Source organism: Ranitomeya imitator, chromosome 10 (genome assembly GCF_032444005.1).
Source record: "Ranitomeya imitator isolate aRanImi1 chromosome 10, aRanImi1.pri, whole genome shotgun sequence".
NCBI lineage: Eukaryota > Metazoa > Chordata > Amphibia > Anura > Dendrobatidae > Ranitomeya > Ranitomeya imitator.
The window spans coordinates 128,751,453-128,773,426 of record NC_091291.1 but is presented as its reverse complement, the minus strand read 5'-3'; the positions used below and the strand labels follow the sequence as shown (position 1 = coordinate 128,773,426).

General features: G+C 43.6%; 1 protein-coding gene and 1 long non-coding RNA gene across 6 annotated transcripts in view; one reads left to right on the top strand and one right to left on the bottom strand.

The window, feature by feature from the left end:
* The window catches only part of LOC138651353 (uncharacterized), a 38,963-nt gene extending 32,073 nt beyond the window's left edge, over nucleotides 1-6,890 (bottom strand). The window contains exon 1 of the long non-coding RNA XR_011315473.1: nucleotides 6,847-6,890. This is a non-coding gene — a long non-coding RNA (uncharacterized lncRNA). The remainder of the gene's footprint in view (nucleotides 1-6,846) is intronic.
* Nucleotides 5,870-21,974, top strand: part of SAMD11 (sterile alpha motif domain containing 11) — a 190,763-nt gene continuing 174,658 nt past the window's right edge. For 2 of the 5 annotated variants that reach the window (XM_069741469.1, XM_069741466.1), the window contains exons 1-2: nucleotides 5,978-6,683; nucleotides 8,741-8,781. In XM_069741469.1, the coding sequence (XP_069597570.1) occupies nucleotides 6,113-6,683; nucleotides 8,741-8,781 (612 nt within the window). In that variant the 5' untranslated portion in view covers nucleotides 5,978-6,112. Of the gene's footprint in view, nucleotides 6,684-7,570; nucleotides 7,612-8,740; nucleotides 8,833-21,974 lie in introns of those variants that run through there. The other 3 variants (XM_069741467.1, XM_069741468.1, XM_069741470.1) reach the window with 3 other exon arrangements.

Genomic DNA, 21,974 nt, shown 5'->3' with positions numbered 1-21,974 from the left:
ATACAGAAAAATCTTTCAATGGGAAGGTGTGTCCAAACTTATGGTCTGTACTAACACTATATATATATATATATATATATATATAGAGCCAATTTTTTACATTTTAATTATTACAAAAAGAAAAATGAGCTGGGCGATGCAAAAGTTTGGGCGCCCTTGAAGATTTGTATGCTCAGATAATTTTTACCAAGGTTTCAGACTTTAATTAGCCTGTTAGGGTTATGGCTTGTTCGCTATCATCGTTAGGAAAGGCCAGGTGATGCAAATTTCCCAGCTTTATAAAAACCCAACCTCCTCTAAGCTTGTGCCAAAAAACAGCAGCCATGGGCTCTTCTAAGCAGCTGCATAGCACTCTGAAAATAAAAATGGTGAAGGTGCATAAAGCAGGAGAAGACTATACGAAGATCGCAAAGCATTTTCAAGTTGCCCTTTCCTCAGTTCGAAATGTAATTAAGAAATGGAAGTTATCAGGAACAGTGGAGGTAAAAATAAGGTCTGGAAGACCAAGTAAAATTTCAGTGAGAGCTGCTCATAGGATTGCCAGAGAGGCAAATAAAAACCCCCGCTTGACTGAAAAAGATGTTCAGAAAGGTTTAGCAGACTCTGTAGTTGTGGTACATTGTTCTACTGTTCAGCGAAAACTGCACAAATATGGTTTTCATGGAATAGTCATCAGAAGAAAACCTCTCCTGCGTCCTCACCATAAAATTGAGCATCAGAAGTATGCAAAAGAAGATCTAAACAAGCCTGATGCATCTTGGGAAAAAAGTCCTGTGGACCGATGAGGTTAAAATACAACTCTTTGGCCCGAATGATCAAAGGTATGTGTGGAGAAAAAAAAAGGCACAGAATTTCAGGAAAAGAACATCTCCCCAACTATTAATCATGGCCGTGCATCAATCATGCTTTGGGTTTGTGTTGCAGCCAATGGTGCGGGGAACATTTCACGAGTAGAGGGAAGAATGGATTCAATGAAATTTCAACAAATTATATATGGAAACGCAAAACAATCTGTAAAAAAGCTAAAGTTGAAAAGAGGATGGCTTCTACAAATGGATAATGATCCTAAACGCAAGGCAAAATCCACAATAGACTAACTCAAAAGGCGCAAGCGGAAGGTTTTACAATGGCCCTCACGGTCCCCTGATCTGAACATCATTGAAAATCTGTGGCTAGACCTCAAAATAACAGTGCATGCAAGATGAGCCAGGAATCTCACAGAACTGGAAGAATTTTTCAAGGAAGAATAGCTGAAAATCCCTCAAAGAATTGAATGAATTGAAAATTGGCTGGTTACAAAAAGCATTTACAAACTGTGATACTTGCAAAAGGGGGTGTTACTAAGTACTAACCATGCACAGGGCCCAAACTTTTGCGGCTGACCATTTTCATTTTTGTAATTTTTACAATGTAAACTATAACTTTTTTTTACCTAAAACACAAAGGAAATGTCTAATTTTTAACTTTAGGCCAACATTTTTACATGCTACTGTAATAGATAAATAGATTTGTAGATATAAGATAGATATATAATCAACAACGTCCATGCTAATATAATAGCCCATGGACAAAAAGTGATAAGGCAACGTAGGATATGGATATATAAAAAGTTATATCTTTATTATACACAAAAACACAAGTATAAAACATAAGCGGACACGCCCCCGGAAGAAGCGAGCAGCGAAACGGCGCCCGTCGGGCAGGCGGGAAGGACACCGGACGCATCTTACTTTAGCGGTAAGCTCTCCTATACTTGTGACTACTTGCCGGCACTAGCGCTCGGACTTTGTCTGAAGCCGGATTTATTTGCCTATACTGATTTTTTGTCTAGGGATTAGGTTTATATATATATAGCCACTGGGTCATTTATTATTGTGACATTATTGCGGTGCTAACATTGTGGTATCTGTATTTCCCCTCTGTTTTGTATATTATACACTGCGTTTGTATTTGGTATATGACCGTTTGTTTGGCTTTGATTTATATCCCTGGTTTAATATATACCTATTACATTGTATATGTGTATACTATATCATAGTCTTGTATCGACAAGTGGATTGAGGAGATTGAGTATCCGCTTATGTTTTATACTTGTGGTTGGATCACTCGCAGTTATTTCAATATTTTAGCATCAGCATATTCCTATATATACTGCCAGCGATTCAACAGTGTATGTGCGTCCGTCACACTATTAGTCCTTCCCTATGGAGGTTTATTTTAGCCCTGTTATTGTTTTTGGTCTCGTATTTTAAACTTGTGTTTTTGTGTATAATAAAGATATAACTTTTTATATATCCATATCCTACGTTGCCTTATCACTTTTTGTCCATGGGCTATTATATTAGCATGGACGTTGTTGATTATATGCTATGGGAGTGTGGTCATTGAGGCACTACTATAGATTGTTTCTAGAGACATTTAGTAATAATAAGATAGATATAGTTAGATTCGTAGATATAAGATGGATAGATAAATAAAAAAGAATAGAAGGCAGCACTCCAAGCAAGAAAAAATAAATTGAGAACATATGGACTTTACTGAGCCCAAATGGCAACGTTTCGGTTCATAGAAGCAGGGCTTGAGAAAGGTTCATTTGAACTGAAACGTCGCCACACTACATGGGCTATATAAAGTCCACTTTCTTTTGGTAAATATTGAAGTGCTGCCTGCTTTTTACACAATAGATAGATTTCTGAATCCAGCTATTTTCTATCTTTCTCCATCTTGCATACCTTCCCTACCTGATCTAATCTGCTGCCTCGGAGTAACCCTGGACTCTGCCTTGTCATTCAAACCGCACATTCAAGCTCTCGTCACCTCTGTCGCCTTCAGTTCAAAAATATTTCCAGAATCCGTCCTTTCCTCAACCCTCACTCTACCAAAATCTTGTGCCTGCCCTAATCCTCTCCCGCCTCGACTACTGCAACATCCTTTTCTGTGGCCTCCCTGCTAACACTCTCGCAAAGGCTAAGTGCACACGTTGCAAAATTGACACGGAAATTTCCGCAGCAATTCTGCAACTCCCTGCCGCGGGTATATCGCATGTGGAATTGGCATGGCTATTCCCGCTAAACACTAGCGTTTTACAAGCGTTTTTAGCTTGCAGAATGCTAATGTTTTCAAAGCGATCTGTAGCATCTCTTGGAAAACTGATTGACAGGCTGGTCACACTTGTCATAGTGCTTGACAAGTGTGACCAACTTTTTACTATTGATGCTGCCTATGCAGGATCAATAGTAAAAGATGGAATATAAAAAATACTTAAAAAAATTAAAAATCGTGATATTCTCACCTTCCGTCGTCCCCCGCAACCTTCCCGCTCCTCGTGATGCTCCCGTTCCCAGTAATACCTCGTGGCAATGACCTCAGATGACGTAGTGGTCTCGCGAGACCGCTACATCATCACAGGTCATTTTCGCAAGGCATCACTGGGAACGGGAGCATCGCGAGGAGCGGGAAGGCTGCCGGGGCCGCTGGAAGGTGAGAATATCATGATTTTTTTTTTATACGATACGATACGATACACTTTATTGATCCCGTGGGAAATTATGGTATCACAGCAGCACAACTTAAATCATAAAAATCATAAAGGAATTACATAGTTAGTAATTACATAGTTCTTTTTTTTTTAACAATTATATGGTTTCCAGGGCCTGGAGGAGAGTTTCCTCTCCTCCACCCTGAGTACCAACCGCACATGATCTGCTTACTTTGCGCATGGTGGGCATAGCCACATGTGGGAAGTAAGCGGATCAATGCATTCCTATGTGTGTGGAATCGCCGCGATTCCACACAAAGAATGAACATGCTGCATTTTTTTCTGGAATGCGATTCCGCCGCGGAAAAAAACGCATGTGCACAAAAATTGCAGATTTCATTCTGATAAATAGGATGCCTAATGTAAGCGTTTTTTTAGCGGAAAAAAAAGCAAAAAATCCTGAACGTGTGCACATAGCCTTAAAGTACTACGGTACCAAATAAGTTTTTCATTTTTTTACAAAAAGATTACTTTCCTGAAGCCCCGGGAAGCCGAGAAGAACCATCTGCGCACGCGCGGCCTCACAAAAATGGCTGCGCCCACCAATAAATGGCTGAAGAGCGCAGATCGCGCTATTTTCCTTGAAGCTGCACAGTGGATTCGCCACTTGGACATGCGCACACCACTACGCCACCAACGGAGATCTGGGGGAGAAACAGCGCTGTCACCACGCCCATATGACCTGACCAGCGTGAGTGACAGCCCAAAACGGCGACTTTACAAAGGTATTTTGGCAGCATAGGTGGGGAATAAAGGCTCCAAAATACACTAATGTAAAGCCCAGCTCTGCCCCTATTTAACGCTATTTTTAGCTCTTCTTGAAAAAACGGAGTGACAGGTTCCCTTTAACATGACCATACTTTCAAGGAAAAAATGTTATATAAAAAAACAAAAAGCAAGTAAGATAGATAGATTCATAGATATAAGATAAATGATAGATAGATGATAGATAGATATTATAGATAGATATGAGGATAGATTATAGAAGATAGATAATTAGATAGTAGATAATAGATAAGATAGATATAAGGATAGATATAAATAATAGAAGATAGATAATAGATAAGGTAGATAGATATGAGAATAGAAATAGATAAGAAGATACAGTAGATAAGGAGATAGATATAGATAATAGATATGAGGATAGCGATAGATAAGATAGATATAAGGATAGATATAGATAATAGATAGATATGAGGATAGATAATAGCTAGAAGATAGATGATGGATAGATATATAGAAGATAGATAGTAGATAAGAAGATAGATAAGAAGATAGATGTGAGGATATAGGTAATAGATATAAGGATAGATATAGATAATAGATAGATATGAGGATATAGGTAATAGATATAAGGATAGATATAGATAATAGATAGATATGAGGATAGATAATAGCTAGAAGATAGATGATGGATAGATATATAGAAGATAGATAGTAGATAAGAAGATAGATAAGATAGATGTGAGGATATAGGTAATAGATATAAGGATAGATATAGATATGAGGATAGAGATAGGTAAGATAGATAAGAAGATAGATATAGGTAATAGATAGATAAGAAGATAGATATAGGTAATAGATAGATATGAGGATAGATATATAGAAGATAGATAGTAGATAATGGATAGATATATAGTAGATAGTAGATGATAGGAGGATAGATATAATACATAGATGATAGGAGGATAGACGTAATAGATATGTGATAGATCCAAGATAGATAAAAGGGATTTAAGAGAGATAGATAATAGATAAGACAGATTGATGGACAGATAGCTGAGAGGTTGGAGGGAAGGCGCTGATGCGGCCATACTTCTATAAGAAGCTGCTGTCGTGTTCCCTTTAAGTTTGTGTAAAGTTGTGTAAGTCCATCCTGAGTGTGGCCCCGCCATGGTTCGGTGTGCAGGGGCCACACACAGGAGCCCCCCTGTGATGTCTGCCTTTATACTCCTGCCCCGATCTGTCACGGTGATGTCGCTCCAGGACTCGCCGCACACGTGGGTCCGCGCAGACTGGAGCCGCCGTCCGTCGCACACCCCCCTGACGCGCCGGTCCCCCCTCCGCTGCCGCCTGTGCTGCTGCTGTTTAAATGGGCCAAGTTGGAGCCGCGGCGGAGAAGCGGAGCGCTGTTTGGTCAGGAGTGTGTGAACTCCGCGCTGTGTGAACTCCGCCGTGTGTGACACATAGGACGTAGCGGGATCCCCCGGCCGGCAGAGCGGGCGCCAGCACAGTGCGCTCCCCCGGCCAGAGCGGCGCTGCCGAGGACGGAAGCAGCCGGGGCAGAGCGGCGCCAGCACAGTGCTAGTGATCAGTAGTGTCACCCGGCTCAGTCCTCCCCGGAGCCGGCAGGTGGAGGGACGCCGAGCGGAGCGCACGCCAAACTTTCCTCCACTGCTGCCCACCGGGGTCAGAGAGAGGGTGGAGGAGCCGGGAGGGGGCAGATAGGACCGGGGCAGCCAGGCGGGGGGCAGCCCGGAGAGGACGCGCCACGGGGGAGGTCAATAAGGGATCAATAAGCGGCATTTTGTGCGGCAGCATGATGTCTCCGGCGGCTCAGCCCTCCTCTCCAGCATGTCATGCCTCAGTCGGGCTGCCTGGCACATCAGCAGAGGAGGCGCAGGGCGAGCAGCTGTGAGCCCGACACCAGGCAGGAGCCGCCCGGAGAGCGCAACCACGGGGCAAGCTGGGGACACCATGCCGGCCATCAAGAAGGAGAGACCGGACCGCGAGGAGCTGGCCCTGGCCGCCTTCAACCAGCCCATGGACACTATCCCCGGATACCTGGCCGCTGCCATCCCGGTGGTGACCCCGCACCCTCCAGCCTACGAGCACCTCTTTGCCACCCATGCCCACCGCGCCTACCTGGGCTTCCACGAGCCCCACCACCCGCCTCTGCCTGATGACCTCATGCTGGAGAGGTTCTCCTCCATCCCGGACTTCCAGCCCCTCTTCGATCAGGGGGAGCCGTGCATCGAGGTGGAGTGCGGCGAGAACAAGGCGCTGCTCTACATCCAGAAGTTGTGCCAGGGCAGCAAGGGGCCCTCCATCCGCTACCGGGGCGAGTGGCTCACCCCCAACGAGTTCCAGTTTGTGAGCGGACGGGAGACGGCCAAAGACTGGAAGCGGAGCATCAGGCACAAAGGTAAAGGGGAAACTCTGCCCGAAGTTAGGGGAAACTCTGTGCCCATCACACACCATGGGGGCTAGCTCGGGGGGTGCCCTGTGTGGGTGCCTGCAGGGCAGGAAGGGGGTACCTTTATCCAGTAAACCTTATTTTTTTTTTTTTTTTTTTTTGGGACTCTCACCTGTACTGCTCTGCTTTCCTGTTGTCACCCCCACATTGAGTGATAATGCTAATCAGAGGAACTGTCCTGATCTCATGGGATGGGTGAATGCACAGTCGCTTCATGCATTCTCTGCACCATACACATCATTATTATCGATCGATCATTGTCGGGGGTCGGTAGACCATTGGATATGGACAGCTATAAAGCACAGACGTGGATCAGACAGACCCCCGAGAGCTTACTATCAATTTATGTATGTGGTCCCTCTGGAGCTTTTCTGTTTAGTGAGACCCAGAGGAGACAGTGACTGGACCCCAAGAGCTTACTGCCCACTTATGTATGGGGGGATTGGGCGGTGGGCTTATAGAAGAAGTGACCCGTGTGTGTGTGTGGGGGGGGGGGGGGATAGATAATCTGTTAATCAGAATAAAATGTGATGCTGACAGTCAGATAATATGGGGGTTATTAACCCTTTACACATTACTTGTCATTGCTAGTGTGGGATCATTAATTTATTAGACTATATGAGGCACCCACATCCCCCCACCCCGAGCCCCCCATGCTCTTTCCTGGCAGTTTAATGAGATGGATGGGGAGGAAAGTAGGTGGTGGGGGGAGAACATCCAAACGTGGCTATAGGAAGCCCCGGGGGCTGGGGCTGCTCAGTGACAGCAGCCTCCCTCCCTCCCATCCTCCCTCCCTCTTCCTTCCTTCCCTCTCCGGTGACCCCAGCTCTCCGGATGGGGATTTGGCACTGAAGCGCAGGCTGCTGGGGTTGTGGAGGTAAATGGGGAGGGATTGATGCCCCCAGCACAGACACATCCGCACACCCACCCAGGGGCACAAAGTCAGGATAAGGGTACAAGCCATAAATGACATAAGTGGGTCTTTATAGCCATAACGATTTTGGATACCCATTTTGATTCTGAAGTTGGAATCCTGGAGAGATGAAAATTAACATAAAGGCCATTTCTATTCCCACTAATTGCTCCGATTCTCTCTACGAGGCTCCTAGATGTGAGCGGAACCACAACAATGACCATAGATATAGAGTGGGGTCTTGCAGAAACTCTGAACACTCATCTTTTGCAGGGTAGAGGGGCTAGAGCGTGAGTCACCTAGATCCTCTGGGAGGGGGGTGAAGACAGACAGGGCAGTGCTAAGAAGAGGTCATTAACCCTTCCAGACTGGGAGGTCTGTTTACTCAGCTATGTGTGCCTGGTGGGCACTGCCAGCCCCTGTACCATGTCTTCTACTATTCCACTTAGATTTTTTTTTTCCTATGGAAAGTCACCATCTACTTGGTCTCTTTTTGTACTAGTTACATTCTGAGCGTTGTTGTTATTTTATGCGAGGATTGAGGTTGTATTACTGTTGCTTTGTGTAATGTTTACATGTTTATGTTACTTTCTGCAACTATGTATCAATCTATAAAGTACATATGTGTGCCCTGGTAAAGTTTGGATTTCCATTATATATTGAGTCCTCAGTGGTTCCACTGAGGACTCTCAATTCTAAATATTTTTCTATCTACTGGCTAACACGGTACCAAGATATATTTCTTTCCTGTATCATTATCTATTGAGTTTTTAGCTGTTGTGTCCGTCTATTGATCATAGCTATAATGTTCGTGTTGACATTTGCAAAATGATTGTTCCCTTTTGGTGGGGATAGTTCGCAACTGCTGACAAAGTTTCGACCGTGGTTAAATGGTGATCACCCCATATAACAATAGGAATGACTTTATGTTGTAACAATGCTCATTCTAGGTATCATTTAGTTTTCAGTTTGGGGGTCAAAGTCTTTATGTGTAAAGCAGCCTATGGTGGGACTCTAGTGAGCTGTCACCTTATCTGCGCACCGCCCACAGCTCATCACCTTGTCTCTTCTCTCTTTTATGTGCTGCTTCCAGGGAAAAGTCTGAAGACTCTTATGTCAAAAGGAATCTTACAGGTACATCCTCCAATCTGTGATTGCCCTGGGTGTCGAATTTCGTCTCCAGTGGTAAGATCATTGCTCAGACTCTGTTTAAGCTCCTTTTTTTTCCCTGCATTCTAGGCTGTTTGATCAGAGATTCTGATTGACACTTCTGTATTCACTGGCTGTGCCGTTGACAGATCCGGCATTTTGGGGTCTTCCTGATGATAAGTTTTGATGTTACATGGAATTTTTCACTTTTACTTTTTTTTTTTTTTAATAGCAATATTCGATTGGAAGGGGTTCTCTGGTTTTGCCTAAGTAAGGCTGAACTAACAGAACATTCATAATACCCGCACTTCCTAATATGAACTGGTTGATAAAAGGGGGAAACTGGTGGTTTTTGAGGAAAGAGTGGGAACGGGTCAATGTTTTATTTGCATACTATATGTCTGTGTAGGCAGTTCTTTATACAAAATATACCAACAACCATGCATAGATGTGCAGTAGCTAGCATTTATTATCTAATTGTACAGGTTTTTTTTCCTTGGGGATATACAAATGCACAATGCCCTCATCCCCCACATTGTTGCACACTACATGTGCTTTGCTATCTGAGCCTTAAATACAATATATAAAATGGAATAACTATTAAATGGCAAATAGTTTCACATTTTTGACATTGAGAATGTGTGTTTTATGTCTGTGCTCCTTCATATGGCTGAGGTGGTAATGGTACGTCAACTATGTCAACAAGACATTCCTATAAAGAGTGGTCCAGAGTTTGGTTAAGCCATGTCTTGTTATTTCTTGCGCTCTAGCCAAAAACATACATATTGATTGTTTTGAGACATATATAGAAAGAAAACACTTTGCAGCATTATGAAGTACCGTACATAGAAGTGTTTGCAATTTCTAAAAGGAAGCAGTTGTGGCCCGTGTGACTTGTTCCACATATACCAAGATACTTTTTTATGCTTATGACTGTCAATGTGGCATTCTGCATTAGTGGGTATAGTTGATGGAGCAACGTGTGGTTACTAATGACAATATTTCTGTGTTGGAATGAGGCAAGAAGGTTCTCTAAATTAAGTGGCATCGCTTTCTATGCAGAACTTATTACTATGTACAATGATCGATGTTGGGTGTTACGTACAGAAGCGGAGGATATTGTTTAAAACCCGGAATATCAGCTGAACTGGATGGACAATTGTCTTTTTTCGGCCTTGCTAACTATGAACCCATCTCCCCAGATATTCTAAAACTAAAACTTCCACCATGTCCCAACAGCATTGTCATACTATGTTAAGAGTTGTAGTTTTGCAACAATACGGGGGATGCAAATCGGAGACTACTACTCCCGTACATTGAGATTGAATATGTGGTCAAATCTTTATGCTACTATTTGATATTTTTGGATAATAGGGAAGTAATAATAAATAAAAAAATCCTCATTGCTGGATTTTATAGCCGTTCAGCAATAGAGTAGTATATTTGTTATTCGTGTAAATTCACTAGCAGATTGCAGACTACTCTTTTATGATGGTCATTCAAACTGGTGGACATGGACAGAAAAGGGCCCCTGTGCAAGACCAAGTGCTGTCAGCCCCAGAAAAGGAGTGCAGCACTTACATGCTCTCTGCGGCAGAGCTTGTAACTAGTGATGAGCGAATATACTCGTTACTTGAGATTTCTCGAGCACGCTCGGGGGTCCTCCGAGTATTTTTTTTAGTGCTCGGAGATTTAGTTTTTCTTTCCGCAGCTGAATGATTTACATCTGTTAGCTAGCATAAGTACATGGGGGTTGCCTGGTTGCTAGGGAATCCCCACATGTAATCAAGCTGGCTAGTAGCTGTAAATCATTCAGCTGCGGCGATGAAAACTAAAACTCGGAGCACTAAAAAATACTCGGAGGACCCCCGAGCGTGCTCGAGAAATCTCGAGTAACGAGTATATTCGCTCATCACTACTTGTAAGCGTTGCTTAGACGTTGGCTGGATCCATCCCTGCTGCAATGTCCCCGAGAACATAAGAGCATAGTTCTGGCCAACGGTGCCACCATGCCAATGGTACAAAGTGACAATCAGGAGCTTTCCCCCTCAAGCAACAAGAAACTGGGAGATGGAAGGATGTGATCCTGAAAAGGATTCTTGAGGTAACCCCTTAAAGGCTGCAAGGAAGCAATCCTTAGCGTATGAACATGGTTTTCTTTGGCCTCCATATGTCCTAACAGGGTATGTTGATATCATAGTGGCTTATACTGGATAATAATAATAATCTTTATTTTTATATAGCGCTAACACATTCCGCAGCGCTTTATAGACATTATCATCGCTGTCCCCAATGAGCTCACAATCTAAATTCCCTATCAGTATGTCTTTTGGAATGTGGGAGGAAACCGGAGTGCCCGGAGAAAACCCACACAAACACGGAGAGAACATACAAACTCTTTGCCGATGTCGTCCTTGGTAGGATTTGAACCCAGGACTCCAGCGCTGCAAGACTGCAGTGCTGACCATTAAGCCACCGTGCTGCCCATAAATTTGGTGCATCATTATCTTAACTATACACCAGCTCCTGGTTGAATCAATTTTTGGCTAAATTTTGACTCACTTTGTCACATTTTTTAGCCATACTCCTTCGAGCCATATCATACCATTTACTTCTACAACTGAGCAACATAAAGTATCTAAAACTAGATGCACCAATATTGTTTTGTAATTTGCTGCACACTCACAGTGGTATATATGACCTGTTTTAGCATCCACTCCCAGTTTTGCAGTTGGGCACCAAAAAGTACAAAGTGGGCAAAGTCTTAGGGTTGTGTGCCAGACAAGGTAAAACCACACTGGCACCATAACTGGAGCTTTTCCAATAGCAAAAATTCAAGTAAAATGCCGCTATCCCAGACATCTGTCCATATATCTTCGGCCTTTCGTACAAAGTTGTGTCTCTTTCTTAAAGATAAAAAAGGAAACTCTCTATACTTGTTCATGCCGGTCCTGTTCCTAATAATGTGGAGCCAGCTGGTCCTGTGGATTTATCTGTGGCTTTTATCTTGAGGTATGAACTAAACCGTAGCAGCCGACAGCCAGAGCTGGAGGTGATAAAAAACCTAACGAAAGGGAATTAATGGCGAGGAACAGTAAAATCAATGAAATCCTATAGGCAGACGGAAGAAATTAGTCAAAAAGACAATTTTGTGGGCTGAAATGGCAGTTTCATTGATATCATTATTTTATTGCCTAACCTGAATGCATTTTATACTGTCGTATAATTTGAGATTTTAAAGGGCTCCTTTATGTGAGCTGAGGTGGGCTTTTTGTGATGTTTTATCAATGCTTTGGGCAAGATTAATCTTTTTTTTTTTTTCTCCAGAAGTCTATGTTGTTTTGCATGCCTCTGGAATGTTTAAGTTTGAATTGCAACAATGTAGCTTGGAAAGAACCTTATTAACTCTTGGAAAGACCCTTAGTAGCGCTGTAACATTGGATACTTTTCATTGATGTGTGGACAGTATTCCCAGGCATCTAGTCCACCAATGCACTTGGAAATAATGGGATAACTGGGGCATAAGATGCCTCGTTCCTCATTCATTTCAAAAACCTGACCGGCACATCCAAACATAGACTCAGTGTGAACAGGTGCTGAACCTAGAGTCGCCAACTCGTATATAGTTAAGTAAATAAGGCAGCACACTGCAGCGCTAGAACATACAAACTTGAAAAACTAAATTTGAACTGCATTACTGCACTAGAAATATGAAAAATGAGAGCATTTAGCACATAAAAATGGCCAATTTTATGTGTACCTGGTAGCCCCTTTACGGCATCTCTCTTATACCAGGTCCTACACTTGCTTTACCTCGCTGAGAATAAACGTCTCCATCTGAATGGGTGCATGTGAAACCTCTTCCTAGACTAAAATTCTCTCTCTCTGTGGAGGGGTATTCCTCATTCAGACCCGTGGATCTGAAGTTAAGGGGAAACCATGTCCAGCACCCGGGGTGAAAGCTCCTTCGGCTTTATTCTGTAGACGGTTGCGGAAAAAGGGTGCAACTTCCTTGGCATTTCAAGCACCATTCACCCTCTTAGTCATTACTTAGCTTTAGTCATAGGCTGTGACTAAGAGGGTGAATGGCGCTTGTACCACACATGAAGTTGGACTGACTTTTTGCACCCTTCTCCTCTATGGATATTTTAATGGATTTCTGAACTTCTTTTCATCCCACGTGCTGAACTTGTGAATACGTAGTAGACCGCAGGTGAGTCACGAGCACAAGATTTCATAGGCATATGGATCGGGGTAAAGCTGCTCTTTTTCTGCATACTTAATGGATGTGTAGTATTCTCATTGTAAGTTTTTAGCAAGCGGCCAGATGTTAGAACTTAATAAATCAGATTTTTATGAATCCTGTTCACATACGCTGCTTTATTTTTTTCTTCCTTGGGTTTTAGCCAGACTTATAGTCCCGTCATACAGTAATTAATGGGGCTCCTTAAACCCCCCACTAAAGAACATTAAAAGTCCATCCTCTATCTATACAAAACATGTACAAGTCCACTTTTAATTGGATTATATATCAACCCACTGATGGCTGTAGATGGAAAAGAGCCGCTGTGCAAGAACTGTATGGGGGGAACTTTCCAGCCCAATAATTCATCACAATGCAAAATTTCACCTGCTTTGGAGGAGGTAGTGGCCCCCTTAGGCTACTTTCACACTAGCGTCGGATTCGGCGTCGGGCCGAGATTCTGACGCTAGCGTTTGATGCGCTGCACAACGGGGGCAGCGGATGCATTTCTCCGGCGCATCCGCTGCCCCATTGTGAGATGCGGGGAGGTGGGGGGCGGAGTTCCGGCCGCGCATGCGCGGTCGGAAAAAGCGGTCCGTCTGCAGCAAAAAACGTTACATTTAACGTTTTTTGCTCCCGGCGGTCCGCCAAAACACGGCGCAACCGTCGCACGACGGTTGCGACGTGTGTCAATACGTCGCAATGCGTTGGTAATGTTACTCTATGAGGCAAAAACGCATCCTGCAAACAACTTTGCAGGATGCGTTTTTTCCCCTAAACGACGCATTGCGACGTATTGAAAACAACGCTAGTGTGAAAGTAGCCCTCTTGGGCCCCGGGTAGTCGCACCAATGATTTGTCATCACCTGCATCAACCATAAGGTCTAATAGTTACTTTGTGACCTTGAGAAATAGAACTGTAGGCTGCATTCACATGTTGTATAAAATATTTAATAAAATTACGGTAGATATTTGAAAACTGCAGTAAAGATTGATGCATTTTTTGGGAAAAAAAAAAACTAAAAACATAACACATCTGCAACGTATGAATGCAGCCTTGGTGGCTCTCAGAATCCACGTAGAAGGATTTATCCAAAAGTATAATCATTTTTTAAAGGAGCCGCCAACATTATTACAAAGATCTGTACTCATCCTCCAGTGATGCTACTAGTGTTTGCATGTGGCCCGCACATGACCGCTACAGGCAATCATTGGCTGCAGCAGTCCTGTGTCACACAACTGTCATCATGGTTCCCAATACTGAGCGGTAATGTCAGCAGTACGGCACAGGACCGCTGCAGAAGCCACATGTTGGCCATATGTAAATTAAGAAAAAAAAAACTAAAGGACCGATCGGTGCTAAATCATTGGAGAAAAAGACTTGGTGACTAGGGCCAGATCATTACGCAGTTTTCTCCAGAATTCTAATATAGCACCGAATGAAAAATCGCCACATTTTATTAGAACTTGAAGTTGTGCAAGAAGTTTACAACGTTTGGCTTTTTTACTCCAGTTCCATGCAGCTTTGCCAACTTTTTTTTTTTTAAAAAGTGGTCGGCGTTCAGACGGGGTGTGGTGGCCAAGCGCACCCGACACAATCCGTTACACCACAAAAGTGGCGTACGTTGCATCAGAAATACACACTAGTCCCTGCCTGGCGGACGTTTCTGGCAATGGCACACAACAGTTGAAAGCTGCGCCAAATTCGCTGAAGAGACGCATGCCGCTTGATGAATTCAGAATATTTTACTCCAGTGCGACTTTAATTTAGACAAGTATACAGAATGCCAATCTTAATGAATAAAGGTCGGTGTCTTTTGTTTTGCATTTGCAGCAGTAGTTTTTTTTTTTAAACTTTTTAACATTGGATGAATGTTAGGCGAACCCATGATTTTCAGCTGTATCAGCCCACTATCTAATGCTTAACTGGACCTCTCGACTCTATAAAGTAGTAATAATGTCCGGCTTTGCTGCCAACATTAGTTTTTCATCCTTTTGATATTAATGATGTTTCCTCAGGAAAAGTCATCAATATCAGATCACTGATGGTCTGACACTGCCAGTGATCGTCTGTTTTCAGGTCCGGTGCCGGCCCGATGTAAATAGTGAACGGACCCGGAACAGCAAAGGTTCGATGTGTAGCAGCCATTGCCATTGTCTGTGCAGTTCCAACTCCGTTCATCGTTTACGTCCGACTTGCAACCAAAGCCAGAGTTTGATCCGATATTCACAACCGGCCATGCAAGTCTGAGTCCATGAAAACCATTGGACTGCACTCGGCTGACACCTGAGTGCAATCCGATTTCCACGGACTGACACAATGGGGAAGATGGCAAGATTTTATTTTTTTTTCTCTAACTTCTCCTCATCCAAATTGGATCACTCTAGGATCAGAGTTTGATCAGCGTGTAATTTGCATAATCGGCCCGATTCTCTCGGATGAGAGGCTATGTGCACACGTACAGGTTTTTTCGCGTTTTTTCCACGTTTTTTCGCGCTAAAACGCTATAAAAACTCATTAAAAACGCATACATTATGCATTCTATCATTTAGAATGCATTCTGCATGTTTTGTGCACATGGATGCATTTTTTTTTCGCGAAAAAAAACGCATCGCGGTAAAAAAATGAGCATGTCCATTATTTTTGCAGATTTTCTGCGTTTTTCGCACAATTCTATGCATTTGGGAAAAAACGCACACAAAACGCACCAAAAACGCGTCAAAATCGCGGTAAAATCACGGTAAAAACGCATGCGGATTTCTGGCAGAAATGTCCGGTTTTTGTCAGGAAAATTTCTGCAAGAAATCCTGACGTGTGCACATACCCAGAGATTGTACGCTGGGGTGACCCTAAGGTTAGGTTATCAATATCAGAAAACAGAATTACCCCTTTAATCACTTAATTGCTTTTTTTTTTTTTTTATTTAATTATGAAAGCAAAGAGACTAAAAATCAAATGGTGCAAAACTTTTTAATGAAACCCAATAAATATAATATTGTGCCTTAAAGGGCTTGTCTTAAATTCATGTATTTGGGACTTAAAATCAGGACCGAGCCTTTCCTATTTCATTCCTTTGTTTCAGTAACTAATAATCTGTGTTGAACAAAAAGTTGAAATAGAATTGAAAATGAACTCTGTGTCTTTTTAGCTTTTAATAACAGGATTCTGAAATATTGAGTAACTTTCTTCTATAGCAGTGCCAGAAACCACTTTGATGCTTGTTGAGGTGAAGATGTCTGGTCTTTTCCTAGAGTTAGAACCTGGGACTTGTGCGGATTGGTTGTCATGATGTGACCGGCCTAGTGATTGTATCGGGGCTCAGTATACCTTCATTGTTATTTGTATATTAGACGCATTTGTATAGGATTTGGATGAGCGCCTCTCCTCTCCATAGGTTGTGTCTGGTATTGCAGCTCAAATCTATTGAAGTAAATTTGTCTGAGCTGCAAATCCCGACACAACCTGTGGACAGGCACTGCGCTGTTTTGTTTTTTTTTCATAGAAAGGAGCTAGCTTGGAATGACACAATCCTGAACATAATCCGGGCCCCTTCCTGCATTGTTTTGGGTGAAAATGTAGTCCGTGTTGCACTAGGTAACCAAGGGGCCACCAGTATCCAACTCAAGGGACTCATTTTTTACCTACATGCAAATGTGAGGGTGGTGGTCCACTCTTGCACAGCGGCCCACCGGAGGATTCTCCTGTAGGCCAGTCCAAGCCTGAATGTAGCTGTTCATGTGCGTCTTTCTCTGTTCTCTTTTATGGGATTTTCATTCATAGTCGAGCCTGCTTCTTCCCATAGAAGCGAGTTAAGACCCTGAGTATGCGCGGCCAACACTCAAAAAGACTGGGCTCCATTCTCAAATTAGATGGGTGTCCTCAGATTTAGGAACCACATGTATCAGACTTTATAGCTTCTCCTGGGAGTTTGCCATAAATGTTTAAGATGGAAATACCCTTTAAATTGTTTCCCACCAATGAAAATATGCTCCATTGGCTAAAACTTAACAATGTAAAATTACCGTACTTAAAGGAGTTGTGCAAAGTTTGAAAGTTATGCCCTATCCATGGGATTTTAATGTGGCACAGGGCGGAAGCCATGGGCTAGGTACCTGTCTTCCATGCCCTGACACGCTACATGAAAATGGGGTTCCTGGCAGGGGTATATGGACTTTAGCTGTGGTGGCAATATGTCCTTGTAGACCGCATGGTGCCGTTGCATTCATCCGGCCAGGACCAGATGTTACAGAGTTCAGTGAGGGAGAGCATAGTTGATAAATAAACTTATTTCTACTGAACAATAACTTTTGAGGAACTATGTACAGCAGGTAGTAGGTATTCCTCTTCAGGAACGTTTCCGTTATGACATGGAACATCATCACACACTTTCCGCTCCCTTTCCTGGAGTCACTGTAGCTTTCTACTTCACTTAACTCTTCTTCCTCAACACGGCCTAGCACACGCTATTGCGGGATCAACCTCGTCTCCACTAACTGCACTACAGTCCAGGAAGCAAGAGTCTTATACTTTCACCCGCGGTTCCAAATCCTTCTCCCCTTAGGGGAATTTTCTATGCCGATATGATCACTACTTAGCTTTCCGCTTTCTTGATTCCTCTTGACCACCTCACGGGGCATTCTCTCTTAGTCTTGCTTATCCTTCCTTTTCCAGCCCGATATCCAGCTGACAGACAACTCCATAACATTCCGCTAGGCTTCTTGCCCCAGACCCGATACTTCTTCCTTCTCTCTTCTTACTCTGGACCGACTCCGGACACTAATAACTTCCTTTTTGTTGTTGCTTATCCCGTAGAAGCTTACTACCTGCTTTGGTCGTCTCCCTGTTGCCACCCAAGCGCACAGTGCATACGGTTCTGCTACTCCGCCAAACCTGTGGTCTACTACTGCGGCAGGCTCCTCCCCATCTCACATTCTTCCCGGAAACTCTCTGTTGTGCCCACACTTAGCTCCTCCCCATGGGCTAGCCCCAGCTGTTAACTTGGCAACTATCCCTCTCAGTTACCTAGTGCTTGGTAGAACACAACTTTGTCACTATAAATGTAGGACCGTAAACATTCCAAACACTATAATACATTACATCGTTTCACATATCAAGAAGGGGCAGTGTGGCCACCACCTCCACTTCCTTACATTTTCCTCTTCTTTAACAATGGCTGTCATTGGCCATCTGGAATCTGAAAAACACCAAAGCAAATTCACCACCACACCACATGTAATGCATTTTAACTTTAAATAATTCTCCTTGTTTTGTAAATTAGAGTCGACCTGGTCTTTCTCGGTAAGGACCCCGGAACAATAGAATACAAAATCCTTTTATCAGGAGCCAATCCATTTGATTTATCTAATCCTTCTTGGTAAGGACCTCCGAACAAAACAACACAATCCATTCACTCACAAAGTGCAGTGCTAGTCATGGATATGGGGAAGTCCATAGCTGAGGGTGTAGGATCCTCCAGCTGCCTTAGCGCGTTTTAATCCAGCAGGAGAAAGCATAACAAAAAAAACAAAACGCTACAACAGTCCTGCCATCCTCGGCCATCAGGCCACTAGAGTCCCGGACAATTGACCATCGGTCCTGCTGGTATCTGCCACTCTGGAGCCTTGAACTAATCCAGGCATTGGGGTGTAACAAGCACAATATTAGCTTCTCCAGATTCTGGCTCACACCAGGTCCTTTTTATCGGGGCTTTTTCAGACCCATGTTTGTTTTGGTGCTTCCTCCCTCATGTACACGGCAGTGTGAGCAAGTTGGGACACCAATTTGGCAACTGGGCTTGCCACTGTGACTGGCAGTCCTGGAGGCACTCCACCGGCAGTTCCCAAGTCTTCAACTGGGCTATGGAGGCTTGATTTGCCCTTTTCAATGGCCTCTTTCGAACGTAAGACCCCAACTGTGGGAGCCTCAACTACCTCTGACCGAAGCCCTACCTCCTTGAGCTTTTCCTCTCTTTTGGTCCCCATTCTTTCTCAGGAGACAGCCACCACAAACCAGCACCTAGGCCTGTCTTCCTTCAGGAACCTCACCACTCATGAGGTTGTAAGCTGTGCAGACGAGGAAGTAGGTAGCTCCGCTTAATGGAGCAGGGCGAGGTACTCGTCGTCAACACCCCACATGCTACATGAAAATGGGGATTCTGCCTGGGTATGTGGACTTTAGCTGTGGTGGCGATATGCCCTTGCAGACCGCATGGTGCTGTTGTATTCGGCTGGCCAGGACCAGATGTTACAGATTTCAGTGAGGAAGACCATAGGTCATAAATAAACTTATTTTGACTGAACAATAACATTTGAGGAAACATGTACAGCAGACAGTAGGTATTCGTCTTCAGGAACGTTTCTGTTATGAAATGGAACATCATCATGCACTTTCTCCTCCTTTCCTGACATCACTCTCACTTTCTACTTCACTTAGCTCTTCTGCCTCAACACAGCCCAGAACACTCTATTTCCGGAAGTCTCCTCATCGCCACTAACAGCACTATAGTACAGCAAGCAAAAGTCTTATACTTCCACCTGCGGTGCTGTGTCCTTCTCCCCTTTGGGGAGTTTTCTATGCCAATATGGCCACTACTTAACTTTCCCCTTTATTGACAACTCTAGACCACCTCAAGGGGCATTCCTTTTTCGGCTTGCTTATCCTTCCTTTTTCGTCCTACAGACATCTCTGTACCGTCCAGCTAGGCATCCTGCCCCGGTGTCGATACTTCTTCCTTCTCTCTATTCTTACTCTGGACTGACTCAGGACACTAATCACTTCCTTCTCGCAGTGGCTTCTCCCGTAGGAACTTACTACCCATCTTGGTCAACTCCTTCTTGCCACATAAGCAACCACTTCATGCTTTTCTGTTACTCAGCCAAACCTGAGGTCTGCTACTATTGCAGGCTTGTCCGAATCTGACATTCTTCCCGGAAACTCACTGTTGTGCCCTCACTTAGCTTCTACCCCCTTAACTAGTCCCAGCTTTTAACCCCAACTATCCCTGTCAACTAGCTAGTGCTGGGCAGAACACAACTCTATCACTATCAATGTAGTACAGTAAACAAGGGGAAGGGGAAGTTTGGGCACCACCTCCACTTCTTTACAGGATAGCAGATGACTTCCTGATCGCTTTGGGACCCTCCACCGATCCCAAAAATTGGGCTTTAAAGAGCCCTGTGTGAATGGATTGCAGGTCAAACACGCGAAACACCAATCCATTCATTCTTAATAGGAGTGCCAAACACCTCACAAAGCACTGCGCTAGGCTATCTTTGGCTGTCCCATTGAGATTGAATGGAGAATGACTGCTTGCTTGGCCTCCAGTTCATTCAGACCATGCTCTTTTTAGATCTTGGGGATCGGTGGGGGTCCCAGTGATCGAGAAATTATCCCTTATCCTATGGATATGTGGTAACTTCTAATCTTGCTACATACATTTTAAAGAGGTTGTCCACTACTTTATCATTGATGATCTATCCTTGCTAGTGATGAGCAAATATACTCGTTACTCGAGATTTCCCGAGCACGCTCGGGGGTCCTCCCGAGTATTTTTTAGTGCTCGGAGATTTTGTTTTTCTTGCCGCTGCTGAATGATTTACATCTGTTAGCTAGCATAAGTACATGGGGGTTGCCTGGTTTCTAGAGAATCCCCACATGTACTTATGCTGGTTAACAGATGTAAAACATTCAGCTCCAGCAATAAAAACAAAATCTCCGAGCACTAAAAAATACTTGGAGGACCCCCGAGCGTGCTTGGGAAATCTCGAGTAACGAGTATATTCGCTCATCACTAATCCTTACCATAGATCATCAATGTCTGGTCAGGGACCGACAACCAGTACCCCTGTATTGACGGGGGAGGTGGCCTACCGGACCTGGTCAATTGTGGAACTGCTCCGTCTTCTGATAGTGGCCACGGCCCGGTACTGCACATCTGCCTCCTATTCAAATCAATAGCCCTGTCGCCGCCCGTCTCAGAAGACAAAGCAGCTCTGCAATTAAGTAGTTCTGGCCAGCTGTCCGCGCTGACACCGATTACAGCCGAGTATCGGACCATGACCAATCAGATATTGATGACTTATCCTGAGGATAGGTCATCAATGATAAACTAGTCGACAACCTCTTTAAAGGGGATGCATACCTACTTTGTTCCTGTAACAGCACCCCTCATGTCCATAGGCTGTGTTTGGTATTACAACTCAAGCTTTTTTTTTTTTTTTAAGATAGTAGCCATACGCAAGGTGCCTTTTGGGTCTGTGCAAGTGAACAGTGTTTGCAAGGCTGCAGATAATTTTCCATGATGGAATTAATTCATACTCCAGCAGGTTTCTCCATGTGCACTCCCTTCCCAGTGAGTATCCTATGTATACATATCACACCACCTAGAATGGGGTGGCAGAAAGCATCATCGGCTGACAAGTTATTTTGACAGTCTATATTCATACCATCATATTGGGGACATTCGCTCTGTCTCATAGAAACTTTTCAATGTAGAAGATCACTTTATTGTATCAAAATTCATCCCACATCCGCTGCTCCTCCATTAGCGATTCCTGGGGTCACTCCGAACTGGAATATGGCAATACTCCATAAGGCTCATTCAGACGACCGTATTTTCGGTACGAGTGCGTTTCGACAAAAACATCAGATCGCATTCGGACCAATATTATTTTATGAGGCCGTTCACATGTCCGCCGCATAAAATACATTATTTCTATAGCTCCAACATATTCTACAGAATGTTGCCAATTAAAAAAATAAAAATGTCTACGGGATTTCTATATTTTAAGATGTTTTCTGTCCATCAAAGCAAAAAGTATCGTTTAATTGATTCTCTTATTAAAACGTTTCTTGTGAACAGTCAGGCGTCGCCTGTTTACTTACTAACTCTAGAAGATCTATTGGGTTAGCATCGATTTGTCCAGAGATGGATCC